Genomic DNA, 14,586 nt, shown 5'->3' with positions numbered 1-14,586 from the left:
CTAGGTGAGTGGGGCCCTTTCTGTTCAAGACGGCAAGAATACGTTGCGCGATACAGTGGACGTTTTGATGTTGTCGAGAAAGTCTCTCTCGTCGTTCGTATCAGAGTGCGCCGCGAGTAAAGTGATGGTAGGATTGCCAGGCATGGGTGGTAGGTTGAGCAGACGAAGCTCAGCAGAGGGCCATCTGTTGGGTAAAGCTCGGCTCAGCTAGCGGCAGCTCCAGCACAAGTGTTCAGGCACCCTAAATTTGGGAGCAGGGCGGCCGTGAACATTGTCACGTGAAGGATGACGATGGTGGAGCTCCAAGCCGTTGCTGGGCAACGACTCAATTAGGCCGACGCAAACAATGTCCCCTCGACGCACCTCCAATTGATCCGCTCACGCTGCCAAACGGAGACATGGACAACAAACCTCAACATTAATTTCGACCAATTCTGCCTCGGACATCAGGTCTCTCAACAGCCATTCATCATCGTCAAAGACGTTATAATCTTTTTCAATTGAACAAACTTGCGATAATCACAATTTGGGCGATATGCCTGCAGCAACGGCTGAGGCTCCGGCCGTGTCAATGTCTTGTAAGTATTTTCTGTGTAGTTTCCTCTCATAAAAGATCAAGTTAAACTAACTGCCTCCAGTTGCCAACAACTTCTGGGGCAAAGATGATGCCGGCGTTGGCCCGCTTCTTGAGCGTATGCAAGGCGCAAAGCAGACATGTGACGAACTAAGGTCATTCTACGCATGTGGGTATATGCTCTGTACGTATATGAAAGTCGATTGACATAGACGCAGCTCGCGCGTCCATCGAAGAAGAGTACGCTAGGAAACTACTCAGCTTGACGCGCAAGGCTCTAGGATCACAAGAAACAGGGTCGCTGAAAACATCCCTCGATACGCTGCGTGGAGAGGTGGAACAGATGGGAAAGCAACACCAAAGTATTGCTGCCCAGATGAAGAGCGAACTAGAAGAGCCACTGGCAGCTTTCGCAGGCGGCATGAAAGAGCGCCGCAAAATTGTACAGAACACAATTGAGAAGCTGCTTAAGACGAAAATCCAACAAACACAGCAAGTCAACAAGGTACGGCGTCATTTCGCTATGCATGGCTACTGGCAAAAACTAATAACCTCAGACACGAGATCGATTCGAACAGGACTGCCTCAAGATCAAGGGGTACCTGGCCCAGGGCCATATGGTTATGGGGCAGGAAGAGCGCCGCAACAAGGCCAAACTCGAAAAGACACAAATAAGCGTTGCGAGCACCAATACAGAATACGAAAGTGCGGTCAAGATCCTTGAAGAAACCACGGCGAGATGGAATCGCGAGTGGAAGGCCGCTGCCGACAAGTTCCAGGACTTGGAAGAAGAGCGCCTGGACTTCACCAAAAGTAGCCTGTGGACTTTCGCCAACATCGCCTCGACCGTCTGTGTCAGTGACGATGCGTCATGCGAGAAGGTCCGGTTATCATTGGAAAAAATGGACGTCGAGAAGGACATTGTCAGCTTCATCAAGGAAGCGGGCACAGGTCAGGAAATCCCGGATGCGCCCAGGTACATCAACTTCTGTCGCGGCGACGTCAACGACAACGTCTCGGACTGTTCGGATGATGAGAACTACCAGGTAGCTCAATTCTCTCGGACTATTAACCCGGCCTTCAGAAGTTCCTCGCCTCAGCCGTCAACATTTGAGTCGCACCACGACCCGAACTCTCCACTTGCGAACAAATTGGCACATAGAGAACCGGTCAATCCAAGCAGCCGCGAGAACGTTGTGGGAGCGCAAATGCAACCACAGGCTGCCCAGCCCGCAGCCGTGCCAGCACAACTAGAAGATCCCTATCGTGGATTGCCCGTACAAGCTACGGCTCAGCCTCCACCTCCAGCCCCAGCCCCAGTTCAAGCTCAAGCTCAACCTCCAGCACGACCATTGGAACATCAACTTCAGCGACAGCCTGAACCAGTGCAGCGGGGCTACGACGCCACTCAGCATGGTCCCGTGTCAGCAATACCACATGATCCATACCCGCAGGATGGTATGACCATGTTGTGCCGCACGGGTCCTGTTGGGCCTCCGTCCGACCGCAGCTCTCAGTTGACCTCGAACCGACCATCTAGCCGCGATGAGAACAGCGAATATAGTAACCCAACTTCTCTATCGAGCTATGACCCAGCCAGCGGAGCACCTTCGCCCACCAAACAGGAGCCTGTGTCTGTGCCGGAACCCAGTCCCGAAAAACGCATCTTCAAGAAGAAGAGTGGCTTCTTCCAAAACCATAGTCCATTCCGCCGCAAAAGCGTGAAAGATGTGCACCCTCCTGCGCTTGTCAATCGAAACACATGGCACCCGGCACCCGCTCAGACCGCTACAAGCCCCGTGCGGCGACCACAGATGTACGCCAGCGACGGTTCAACAGCGCAGTCCAGAAGCTATGGTCAAGAAAGAGGCCCCAGCCCGGAGCCGATCGATGCAAATGCCAGCGTGGCTCTCGGCGTAGGTCAGAACGTACTGCCTGTGGAAACTGGGCGAAAGCAGGCCTCCGCGTCGAAGCCTGCTGCCGACGAGGATGATCCCATAGCCCAAGCACTAGCTGAGCTCAAGGGTGTTACTTTAGGGAAGCAATCCTCAGTTCGCATGTCAGCTGATCACTACCACGGCATCGCCACACCAGCGCCAGGGACTGAGGCATCATCTTCTCGCTCTATTCAAAATGCGGGTGGAAGGAACACCGCAACCCCGACTCGGACTGATCCTCCGCCTTCATATCAGCAGCCAGCTCAGCAGACTCCTGTCTCCAGGTTGGGCGTTCCTGCGCCTGCTGTCACCTCCAAGGCGATGAAGGAGGCCACCAAGAAGGCGACAAACCAGGCCCGCAGCGTCTATGGCGACTCTGCCAGAGGTGACAGAGGCGGCTTCTCTGCATCGCCTAGTTCCCGGCCAGCTACTCGGGGCAACGATAAGCCTCGGGCGGCTTCGCCAGCCCCCACCCGCAGTGCTTCACCGCAGCCACAACGCCATGACCCCGGACGCCGCGAGTATCACACACCATCCCCGAAGCCCTACTCGGGCCGCCAGTCGCAAGGCTCGACGTATGGAGGTGAATCAGGCCGTAACTCGGGAGACTATTACCGTCAAGCATCTCCCAATGACACAGGGAGAGGGGAATCCCCAGCGCCTCGCAGGAACACTTACCAGCAGCCCCAGCAGCAGCAGCAGCGCCCACAGAGCAGCTACAGCGGCAGTAATATGGCTGTCCAACTCGCACCGGCGGGTGAGCAGGCCTATGGCTCCCAGCGGGGAAGAGGCTCGGGCCGGCCAGAGTCCCGCGCGATGGGCTTGTACGATGGCGACACGCGCCAGCGCAGCAAGAGCGTGGCAGACCCAGCACGCCAGTACACATCTGATGGCCGTCCTATCCTCCACTATGGTACGTAATTTGATTTTCTCTCCTCTCCACAGCAGATTGGCTAATATTTGCAGCTCGTGCGATGTACATGTACCAGGCCGCCATTCCAGAGGAATTGGGTTTCAACAAAGGCGACTACCTTGCTATCTTGCGCCACCAAGACGACGGTTGGTGGGAGGCCGAATTGCATGGAGGAAACGGCCGCATTGGGCTGGTCCCAAGCAACTATGTCGATCCTTGTTAATCATGATCGGTATATGAGTTGGTACATGAGGTGGAGGGGGCTTGTACATATGGGTTGGTTTCAGCGCTTGGATGTATATGCCCGGAATGTGCTCTTGTGGCGTTGGTAAGCGTTACGATGTGTGTAGATGACAGACTGTATCTAAATCAAATTTCTATCTCCTCGATTTCTAGCTCACTTTCCCTGAAATAGCGGCGCACCAGGCCCCACTGACAGATCCATTGATAATGTGGTGATGTGTATAGGGTGCGCAGTACCTCCTCGCCTACAACGTGGCGACCCTCCACTCCATGTGTATTTTGCAGAGGAGATAATGGTTAACCTGGGACAACAATTTGTGTGGAGAGTAGAGATGGAAAATATATGGTCATGGAGCTTCATGTTCGCAAGTCTTTCGTTGCTACACGTCAGGGTCTTCTTGCTCGCATGGCATGGTTGCTGGTCAGACCCTGTGGAATGACGTACATATGCGAGCGGGCTGGGCTCATATGCCTTCCTGCAGTCGCATCACGTCCGCGTCTTCGGTGCCCGTCAGTCTTCAACGAGTAAACACAGACGACAAACAAACGGCCATCTTGGTGCCCAAGACCGAACTTGCTCTCCAGATGGTGAATAGCCTTATTCCACTACGCAGGCACCATGCTCGGTAATTAACCGGCATTTAGGAGACCCTGCAGGAAGCTGTGCGCCTTGTGACATCCAACTCAGCCAAGAGAGCTGTCATCAATCTCGCGCTGCTTGTCTCTGGCGCACTTACGCTACTGCCTTTCGCAATCGTTTCTTCTGCTTTATTCTTCCGGAATTTCGTCCCCGACCTGGCTCTAACAAGGCCCGTCTACCTACAATATGGGTAGGACCAGTCCTCTCCGAGACCCCCCTGCGGTGCCAGACTGACCGTAGTGACTAGCTCGGGAATCAACCCCTATGGCATCACCTCTCTATCCTCGCCGGCGTTGAAGGCGGACCAAGAATACGACGTTGCGTTAACGCTGTCGATGCCGCGATCGAGTCCGAACACCGAACGAGGGAACTTTATGGTCTCGCTACACCTGCTCGACAATGATGTATCGCCGTTGCTACACGAAGCGGCGAGGTCGTTTGCTGACGAACACGAAACTTTTGAACCGCTCAAGATCCTTCACAGCTCGAGGCGACCGACACTTGTCCCATATGTCGACCCTATTGTGTCAACGGGCTCGCGCGTGCTCTTCTTCATGTGGCACCTGCTCGTGCCTAGCTCCTCTCTGCTCGAGATTGTGGTGCCGTTAGCTGAAAGGGTGGCATTCTCAAAGAGACTGGGCTTGCCATTGTCGGCCTATGTTGAGGTTGAAGCGGGTCAAACGCTGCAGACCTACAGCGTCTCCTTGACACTGACGGCCCAGCTGCGCGGGCTCAGATGGCTCATGCATCAATATCGTCTGCCCATGTACATCATGTTGACTGTCACCTTCTGGGCGGCTGAGATCTTCTTTATGACTATTGCATGGGGCTTCATGTCTTCAGCTCTGGGAGTCCGGTCGAAGGACGAGGATTACAAGCCCCTCGCCCACGGAGAGAAGGCAACTGCCCTCGAAAAGACCGAAGTTGACGGAAGGGACAGCCTTTCAGATCATGCACATACCTTTCCCACGTATGGACGCCAGCGTCCCCTCAAGTACGAGCCGGAGGTCAAAGCGGAAGACCCATATGAACAACCTTTGTCGGAAGTCCCGGCCGGGGGTGCAGAAGCGGATGATGAAGATGACGAGGATGATGATAGGAGGTCCTTTGTAGACTCTGGAGTTGGCACCAGCTTCAGTGAGGCAGGGAGCACATCGATGCGAAGGCGAGCTAGTCGGCAAGGTGAAGGCGCACAGCGATGAAGCAAAATGGGAGTGCAGAATGATCAGAATGCGACTATGTCATTGTGACACGTAAGGGCACAATCGTTGTTTGACGACCATTGGAACTGCGCCCCGATCTGTCATTGAGTAGCGATGTTTCGAGTAACGTGATAGACTGCCACAGATCATGACCATGTGAGTTAATGTAGCTCGGTTATTCTGGTTGTCAGCCAGTCGCCTTTGAGTCCGATTGTTCCTTGCAGCGCGCCTCCAGATCCACAGTGCAAGCACTGGACAGCAAAACGATACATTGCCGGAGCCGCAGGAAATATGCACGCTTTTGACGCGAAATTTAGCAGAGGACTTGTGAATGATTCATTTGTTGGGGTCACGACGGGAATGCTGTGCTGTCACTGCAGTTGACTGTTGGACCCAGCCGCCTTCTGCCGATCCACAAGGCTCGACAATCTGACTTACCTGGTACACTCACTGCAAGCACCACACACGCGCACGCTCACACGTTCCACCCGAGTCTCTGAGAAACTGTTCAAGTTTGTACATCTGTTGCATCCTGACAGACAAGCGCGACGACGCGTGTGATCGCGGGGTTTCCCACGACTTTACCATCCGCTGGAGTCAGGCTGCGGCAGCTTGGAGTCTTGGACCCAGGACCACTCGCCGGCCCCGCCGTTCTACATTGGCCCTCCCGTACCTTACCGCTGGTTTGAGATGGCTGGGAACTCGAGCTAGACAGAGCTGAAGCACGTCAAGAAAATCCTGTTCTTTCCGCAACATTCTGACGAGATCCCCGGCTGCACGTTTGCCAGATTTGGGGGCCCCGAGACATTCCACGGCCAGTCGCGATCCCAATCGACAATTACGGATACCGTCTGCTTCGAACAACCCCTCGCCGCCCTCCTCCAGGTCCCGCCGCCAACCACCATACACCCCAAGCTTCTCGAGCTGCCGAACCGTGCACCCATAGGCCTACCACAATGCCCTGCTTCAAGGGCATCGCGGTGAGCATCCATGCCAACTCGGCGCCTTTGCCCGAGTATGGCATGCAGAAGCAATCGCGCGTGTCCCGCATAAGCACCTACATCCCCGTACCCCAGCCCCAGCTCACCGGCGAAGACAAGAAGCCCGAGGCAGCCAAGTTCGCCATCTCGATCACACTCTTGACTCCCGGCCTCGCGATTCCGTACTCGAGCCCCAAGGCGAGCCTAGAAAACCCGAACCCCAAACCACAGTTCGTTGGTGGCATGTTGCCCAAAGCTGGTGGGGAGAGGGGCAAGTACCAGGGCGTCGTGAACCCCTACATACCCATGACAAACTCGGAAAACGAAACGATCGCTGCATACATCTACTTCGATGGGCGACCAAAGGAAGAAGTGGCCACACTGCTGCGACCAGGTGAGGAGACTTGGGTCAATAGTCGCTGGGTACAAGTACCGGATTCCGAGGGCGGCGGTTTGGCGGAACGGGAATTCTTGTTCCGCGAGGTTGGCCTCGAGCGTTGGCTGAATGGTCTGGATCTACAAGGTCATGATACGGCGGAGAAGGTGGAGAAGCGCCGGCAGAAGTTCGAGAGGCGGTCGAGGAGGCAGGCTGCCAGACTCGAGGGCAACTCTGGTGTCGATCTTGGACAGGGGATATTGAAACGTCGAGAGACCCTTAGATATGGCGCCGACGACAAGACTCCCCTCGAAGCCGTGGATGACGAATCCGATTCCCTTTCCTCAGACGATGACGAGCCTCCAGAGGCTACCGGCCAAATCAAAGTGGCCATGTTCCGTGTTCTTGCATCTGGAGAGGTCAAGAAGGGAGAATACTCACCCCAATTCGACGCGCACGAGGGCGACGAGGAAGATGGAGCAAAAGGCAACGACATGGGCGCAGACGTTGAGCACACGACGAGCTTTGCGAAGCCCAAAACCCTAGATCCCAAGACCATCAGCACACAGACTGTGACAGGCATTGATGCACCGGACAAGCCTTTCGCTGTCTTCACGTTCTTCTACCGCGGTGAAAGTAAGTCTTCTAACATATCCACCCCCGGGACAGGACGATGCTAATCAGTGGTCGAACAGAACAATTGCAGAAGATCGGCGTCATGCAGTCGGCCAAGGCTGCGCAAGCGACTCCGGGATCCGCCAAGAGGCGGTCTGCCCAGCTTGACTTCTCAACTCTCGGCCCCCTCAAGTCAGGAGGGACCGTGGGCTTTTCGGCTTTTCGAGACAACAAACCTGATACCGCGCGCAAGTCTCGTAAAAAGAGCAGTGGGGCTGTCACTATGGAAGACAGCGAGGAAGAAGATGACGACGATAACATGCTGAGCAAGATGGAAGATGCCGACGACAAGGTCGACGACAAGTTCGACGACAAGAAGCTCGGCCCTGAGGATGCCCAGTCTTCAGGCGAACTGGCGGAAGGCGTCAACCGGATTCGCGTAAGTACCAGACTCCTACTTAAGAATCCCAATGCTAACCCGGCCCAGCTAAAGAGGGCGCACTCCGCCGATCCTGACGGTAACTCGACTCCGGAGACATCCCAGCGACCAGAGTGGAACGATTCGTCCGCATCACAAGAGGGCAGCACGACGGCCAATTCGGGACTGAAAACCGAGAGTGACGTCCCTCCGGACACTTTGATCGGAAGTCCATTGAAGAGGCATCGACTGAGCATGGACCAGGGGAGCAACAACGAGAAGCTCAACGCAACGCAGAGCATGAGCGCCGCTCTAGGTGCCGTTTTGGGGAGCTCCAATACCCCGGCTCCGGATACTGCATCCTCTGCTCCTGCATCAGGAAAGGACACATCAACCAAAATCGAGGAGGAGGAGCTGTGAACGGACAATATACGATGAAATCGTTGGCTGAGAAATGGTTATCATGAACTCCAAGCAATAACATTGTAGTGTTGTAAGTGGGTTCTGTGACACTGGCACGTGGAGATCGATGAAAGCTTCGGTTTATGCTGGCTGCGTCACCAAATGACATTGGAACGGGCAGCAAGGCGTCCAGGGGAGGCGGCATGCTGGGTAGCGAACCAGTTCTAGAACAATGTGGCAACCAACTCCCACAGCGCATATAGGACCAGGACGTAAGAGTCTACGTATATACATAAAATGACTACCACATGGAACATGATCTTCGTCCATGTCTAGTGCAGCTTACTTCCCGGGACGTACGTGTAGCTTACACAGCATTCGCAGGATGGCTGTCGCTTCATGTCACAGGAAGTTATTGAGCAGCACACACGGGATACTACGGATGCTCATAGTCGGCAAGTAGTCCACAATGATGCACACGAGTGGTTTCACAGAAAGACATAATACACAAGGGAAACCTTATCCAGTGCAGGACGAACGACCGCCGAGATCAATCGACGAGGAGAGTTAGCAGATGCTGGTTCCGAATGTCGTGTCGATGAGAGTCCTGCTGATTGTAGAGTTAGCGAAGATCCAAATACGATGTTCGAAAAGAAAGACAAGGTAATCGGTCTACAGTCAGACTGTTGAGCTTGATATATTTTGGATCAACATGATGTATTCTGTTGGCCGTTCTTAATGGAAGAATGTATCATCACGTAGACGGGTGGCCACCAAACGATGGCGAGAGAGAATGGAAATTGGACAAACCTTTTGGGGATGATCAATTCGACTCAGGGTGTCACTGCACCTCCCTCGAAAGACAGATGAATAGTTTTGTGAGACCTGGTCTTGAGTGTTTGACGTTGCGCATGGGAAGATTGGCGCCGAGTTTTCATTTGACGGGTTTTAAAGGAAATTAAGCTGTAAAAGCTTGGACTGCCAAAGACCCGTTAAAGGAGCTGTACGGAGTCTATGCAATTATAAGAGCACGGTGCGCAACCTTTTCTCTCACTGTTTTTTGACATTTCCAAGCGTGACGGGTGGAAGGTACAATCAAGCAAGCATCAGGTGAAGGCCAAGTCTATCATGCAATTTTTGTATCAAGAGCCAGTGCTTCGCCAAATGCTGAACCCAATATGGTTGGACTGAAAGATGAAGTACATGTACCTTGTCGCCAGGTCGGAATGCGCAAGGCACGTCATCAAATGCTAAGGCAAGGTACAAAGAATTGCTGGTGCCCAATGCTGCACTGTGCCCCTCAACCCCACCAGCAGCACAACTCTGAACTGCGCTGATGATCATGGGCAGCACCCCTCCTCTTGTGCGATCTCCTACCTTCGCGACATTAAATCTCCAGCACTTCACGCAGACGCGCAAAGCCCAAACCTGTCGTTCAATCTTCACACGTCAAACGATAATACCAACTCGTCAAAATGGCTGCTAGTAAGCTTGCACAAGTCCCACGTCCGCTCAGCTGGCTGCATAGCTAACCGCGCCTAAGATTTCGAGGAAGTTGCGAGTATGTCGCGACAAGACGGGTTTTTTACCACAAGATGATTGCTGACGACACATAAAGAGCAATTTGTACAGTTCTACTACGAGACCTTTGACTCCGACCGCACTCAGCTGGGCAACCTATACGTTCGTCATCCCCAGAGGGACCTAGCCCCTCGTTCCTCCATTTTTCGGGATTAACAACTCACAACCACGATAGCGCGAGCAGTCCATGTTGACATTCGAGTCATCCTCCGTTCTCGGTGCTGGCAACATCGTTGAAAAGCTTGTCGTATGTCGAGACAGCCTCAACATTAACAGAAAAGAGTCTGCTAACATGGTGCAGAGTCTTCCTTTCCAGAAGGTCAAGCACGAGATCGCCACCCTAGATGCCCAGCCCGGCATAGGCGACGGCAGCGTCATCATCCTGGTCACTGGTGCCCTCAAGGTACGCGAACTGAATATCTACAGCTGGTTGCTGTTGCTGACCCCGTGTACAGGTCGACGAGGAGGAGCGCCCCATGAACTACACTCAGACCTTTCAGCTTGCAGCCACTCCGGACAAGCAATACTTTGTCTACAACGACATCTTCAAGCTGATCTACTAAGCGTTGGACTTGGGATCATAGGAAAAGAAGTCGGTGGTTCATAAAGAAATTTTGCAGCTTTGACAACATGAGCGACGTGACGATTCAACATACTTTGACCATGTCAAATACATTCCTAAACATTGCTCGAGTGAACCATGTCGAAAGGCTGGTCTGCGCACCGATCGACGTTCCAACCTCAGTCAGGAGTTATTCGGACATATAATACAAAGGATTCACGTAAAGTTTTATAGGACATTCGACGACATCAAGATAGGAGATCCATTGTGATGGCTTGAGTTTGAAAAGGCCAATCGGCCGCAGAAAGTCATCATTTTTCATGCCCTGAACCAAACACCAATTTCCCTGAACCCCAATGCTATACGGGTATAAGACATTTTAGATCTTGGTGGCAGCCTCAAGAGCCTTCTGCTTCTTGTGGATCTTCATCTGGGCCTTGGCACCCATGATGCCACCACCCCATTGGCGGCGGGCGTTCTCGTGGTTCTCCATGAAGCCATCCTTGACAGCGGAGACGAGCTTGGACAGCTCGCTCTTATCCTCGGAGCGGACCTCGGTAAGGGCCAGAACGGCGGCAGTCTGGGATGAGTTAGTTGATGAATCATACACAGCAGTGAAGACGACGAACCTTCTTGTGGACGACAGTGCCGAGACGGGCCTTGCCCTTGACAATGGCATAGGGAACACCCATCTTCTTGCACAGGGAAGGCAGGAAGACGACAAGCTCGATGGGGTCAACATCGTTGGGGATGAGGACCAGCGAGGCCTTCTTGTTCTCGATGAGGCCGACAACGTGGTTGAGACCGTACTTGACAGTGTAGGGCTTCTTGCTAACATCCTCCTTCTTCTTGCCCTCCTTGACGGCGGTGGCCTCCTTGAGGAGACGCTCCTTCTTCTCAGGCTTGGTCTCGGGGCGGTACTTGTTGAGAAGCTTGAAAGCCTGGGCAGCGGTGTTCTTGTCGAGAACGTGCTGGAACTGCGCAAGAGCCGGGGGGACCTTCAGGCGCATCTGGAGGATCTTCTTCTGGCGCTGGAGGCGGACATACTCGGGCCACTTCACCATACGGGAGACATTGCGCTTGGGCTGGATGTCCTGGCCGATACCGAAGTTGCGGGGACGCTTCTCGATCAAGGGGTTCTGAAACCGTCAGTGCCTACCGTGGGTGCGACGTCCAGGATGGACCTACCTTGGGTCCCTTCTTGTTACCGGCCTTGCCCTGGGGGAACGGGGCGGCGGCGACCTTTTTGCCAGATTTGGGGGGCTGTCATTGAGAAAAGAAGACATCAGCAAGATATTCAAGCCAAAAAGTCTTCTCTGAACTCTAACGAGAACACGAGGCAGGCATCTCTGCGCTGCGTCGTGTCTCCAGCCAAGTCATCACCCACGTCCGCTGTGAAAGCAGACGCATGTAGCGGGCGGTATATGCACAGATCGCACAAGTGCAATACTGCGGACAGAATCAATTGCGCCGGGGTTGCGCAACTTGAATTCGGTCGAACTGTGGCTATTAGAGCCCAGATGAGGCATCTAGGTACTCACCATCTTGTCGGTTGGGGATATACTCAGGCGTGAAGAGTAAGATCGGGGAGGATGCGGTTGGCGTGATCGGAATTGAAGAGGGAAAGCAAAAAGTTAAAGCGTGCAGCGGATATTCGGACGGTGGATGAGAAATTAGGGCTTGGTGCGCCACGACTCTCTTCATCCCCACTCCTCTGTGGCTGGTCAGCCCAAGAGTGGCTAATGCATGTGGCGGCTGCAAATCCCTGCAATTAGTCACGGCTAGGCCTTGGCCTCAACCATGGGGTATAGAACAGCTACATTTCCATATTCTAAAGTTTTACTCGGTCGTTACTTGTGCAAAGTAAACCCGTCAGCAACTGCTGCAAGTTCTGGACTGGGGCCTATGGTCTACGCCTGCTCTTTTCGCCAGCGACGTCAAGTGCTTGATCTGAGTTTGTCGACGACTTAGACACAACACACATCAGAACCGCGATGCCGCCAACCACCTGTATTCGTTGCCAGACAAACAGAGCTGTTGTGAAGCGACCCAAAAATCACCACAAGGTCTGCAAAGAATGTTTTCTGGCTGTTTTTGAGGATGAGGTCCACCACACCATCATATCCTCAAAGTTGTTCCAAAGAGGCGAAAGAATTGCCATTGGTGCATCTGGAGGCAAAGATTCCACGGTGCTCGCTTCAGTGCTTAAGACGCTCAACGAAAGACATGATTACGGTCTAGACTTGGGTCTCTTAAGTGTGGACGAAGGTATCAAGGGGTACCGCGACGACTCACTGGAAACAGTGAAACGGAATGCATCGCAATACGAGATGGATCTCAAGATTGTTGGCTACGACGAACTCTATGGCTGGACCATGGATCAAGTTGTTGAAACAGTCGGGAAGAAGGGGAACTGCACGTACTGCGGAGTATTTCGAAGGCAGGCACTGGATCGAGGGGCCAAAATGTTGAAGATCAAGCATGTGGTGACGGGTCACAACGCAGATGACATTGCGGAAACTGTTCTGATGAATCTTCTGCGTGGCGACTTACCGCGTCTATCAAGAAGCACGAGCATTGTGACCGGACACGCAGCCAGCGAAGTCAAGCGAAGCAAGCCCCTGAAGTATGCGTACGAGAAGGAGATCGTTCTCTACGCCCACCACAAAAAGCTGGATTATTTCAGTACCGAGTGCATATACAGTCCGGAGGCTTTTCGAGGCACAGCACGGAGTTTGATCAAAACTCTCGAGAAAGTCCGACCCAGTGCCATCTTGGACATTGTCCGCAGTGGCGAGGACATGGCTCGGCTAACGCCAGACAAAGATCAAAGCTCATGTGCCTGTGACGAGGGCGAGTCCATGGGGGGTTGCGGTTCAGCCAACGGACGGTCGTCTGGTAATGAACTTGCGGAGATGGAAGCATCACTGAAGACGCAGAGCAATCATGCAAGCCTGGAAACCGACGTGTTCGCTAAAAGCGATGCAACTGTACCAGACACTGTAGAATTGCCACTTCGCACGCATCGGAAGGAGGGTCTCGGAACACCACTGCAGAAGTTGGGCCAGTGTAACAAGTGTGGCTACATGTCAAGTCAGTCAATATGCCAGGCTTGTATGCTCCTTGATGGCCTCAACAAAAACAGAGCTGACATAGCAATATAACACGAGAATTTCGTTGGAACAACCTTTCCGGATTGCTTGAATCTTCTTAGTTGGCTCGCATATCGAAAAAAGAAATCTTGTGATTGACGCTTGGGCATCCAACCAACCATCCTTAGCTGGGTTGATATACCAAGGCTGTTTCCCGGTTTCTCTAGCCTTAGATTATACGCTTTTCCATCTTTCGCGGGTCAGTGTCTTGATAATCGACTAAAACGTTCATAACAAACCTTCCATGCGTTGTTGAGCTCGAATCCTGGAGGCGCTTGTGCTAACCCTGATTGGCCTCGGAATGTCCCTGTGATTCGTGCATCGCGTGTCATCACTAACGCATTGGTCAGTCCGTAGTCCTAGTCGTGTGTGCGTAAGCAGGCGTTCCGTACTTTGCTATAATGTCGTCAGTCTCGGTTCCACAGTCGGCGCAGAGCTTGGTCCACGTACCTTATCCCACTGGTCCAAGTCATATCTTGGGTTCTTGCCCTCGTTCTGCCATGATTTCAAGGCGGCCATTCCGGTACCAGTGATGCCGAACATCTAAAGCGTGTCAGCCCTGGGCGTCCGACCGCTTCTCTATGCAGGTTGTGTCATGAAACCTACAGCTATCATGATGCCATAGGGCAGGAGAGTCTCGAAGGGAACAGGCATTGTTGCTGCGCGCCGCTCAAGCGGATGTCGAGTTATTGAAAAATCGTTCGCTGATCACTTCAGGTACCGCCTAGGGTTGTGCTGTTCCGAACAGCGAATTCGGAAGTTTGTCAATCGGTCGTCGATTAATGTTGTTGCTCTACGTAGGCTGATTGGAGACAAAGCTGCTGTCACGTGGTGCCTCAGGCAGGAACGAGCCAACAAGTGGCATGCGCGGTAGCGGCAGGCTTGCTGCCGTGACCAGTCATGTGTGAGCTAACGACACACACTGTGCTGCTCATGCAGAACTCGGTGTTCCGACCCTCTGCACTGTTCGGCGCACACTGTGCAGCGTTTC

The 14,586-nt window shown here is 53.4% G+C and overlaps 4 protein-coding genes across 4 annotated transcripts; 3 read left to right on the top strand and 1 right to left on the bottom strand.

The window, feature by feature from the left end:
• Positions 1-535: 535 nt before the first annotated feature.
• Positions 536-5,509, top strand: J7T54_005508 (uncharacterized protein; the record flags this gene model as incomplete). Its single annotated transcript, XM_051503934.1, has 10 exons — positions 536-578; positions 639-743; positions 793-1,079; positions 1,132-1,620; positions 1,829-2,032; positions 2,092-3,094; positions 3,170-3,424; positions 3,478-3,570; positions 4,356-4,497; positions 4,555-5,509. The coding sequence occupies 10 exons, from the start codon at positions 536-538 to the stop codon at positions 5,507-5,509; spliced, it is 3,576 nt and encodes a 1,191-aa protein (XP_051364335.1).
• Positions 5,510-6,465: 956 nt separating this feature from the next.
• J7T54_005507 (uncharacterized protein) lies at positions 6,466-8,318 on the top strand (the record flags this gene model as incomplete). The annotated part of the gene is made up of 3 exons (XM_051503933.1): positions 6,466-7,501; positions 7,561-7,919; positions 7,968-8,318. 3 exons carry the CDS (start codon positions 6,466-6,468, stop codon positions 8,316-8,318), a joined length of 1,746 nt encoding a protein of 581 aa, XP_051364334.1.
• A 1,457-nt stretch (positions 8,319-9,775) lies between these two features.
• On the top strand, positions 9,776-10,444 carry J7T54_005506 (nuclear transport factor 2; the record flags this gene model as incomplete). The annotated part of the gene is made up of 6 exons (XM_051503932.1): positions 9,776-9,785; positions 9,844-9,861; positions 9,919-9,983; positions 10,057-10,128; positions 10,183-10,284; positions 10,337-10,444. The coding sequence occupies 6 exons, from the start codon at positions 9,776-9,778 to the stop codon at positions 10,442-10,444; spliced, it is 375 nt and encodes a 124-aa protein (XP_051364333.1).
• Positions 10,445-10,822: 378 nt separating this feature from the next.
• On the bottom strand, positions 10,823-11,987 carry J7T54_005505 (uncharacterized protein; the record flags this gene model as incomplete). The annotated part of the gene is made up of 4 exons (XM_051503931.1): positions 10,823-11,023; positions 11,073-11,582; positions 11,632-11,706; positions 11,985-11,987. 4 exons carry the CDS (start codon positions 11,985-11,987, stop codon positions 10,823-10,825), a joined length of 789 nt encoding a protein of 262 aa, XP_051364332.1.
• Between the last annotated feature and the right edge of the window lie 2,599 nt (positions 11,988-14,586).

This window comes from Emericellopsis cladophorae (assembly GCF_022114955.1).
Source record: "Emericellopsis cladophorae strain MUM 19.33 chromosome Unknown NODE_7_length_695568_cov_118_814649, whole genome shotgun sequence".
NCBI classification, from domain to species: domain Eukaryota; kingdom Fungi; phylum Ascomycota; class Sordariomycetes; order Hypocreales; family Bionectriaceae; genus Emericellopsis; species Emericellopsis cladophorae.
The sequence above is the reverse complement of the archived record's forward strand: the minus strand, read 5'-3'. Positions and strand labels throughout refer to the sequence as shown.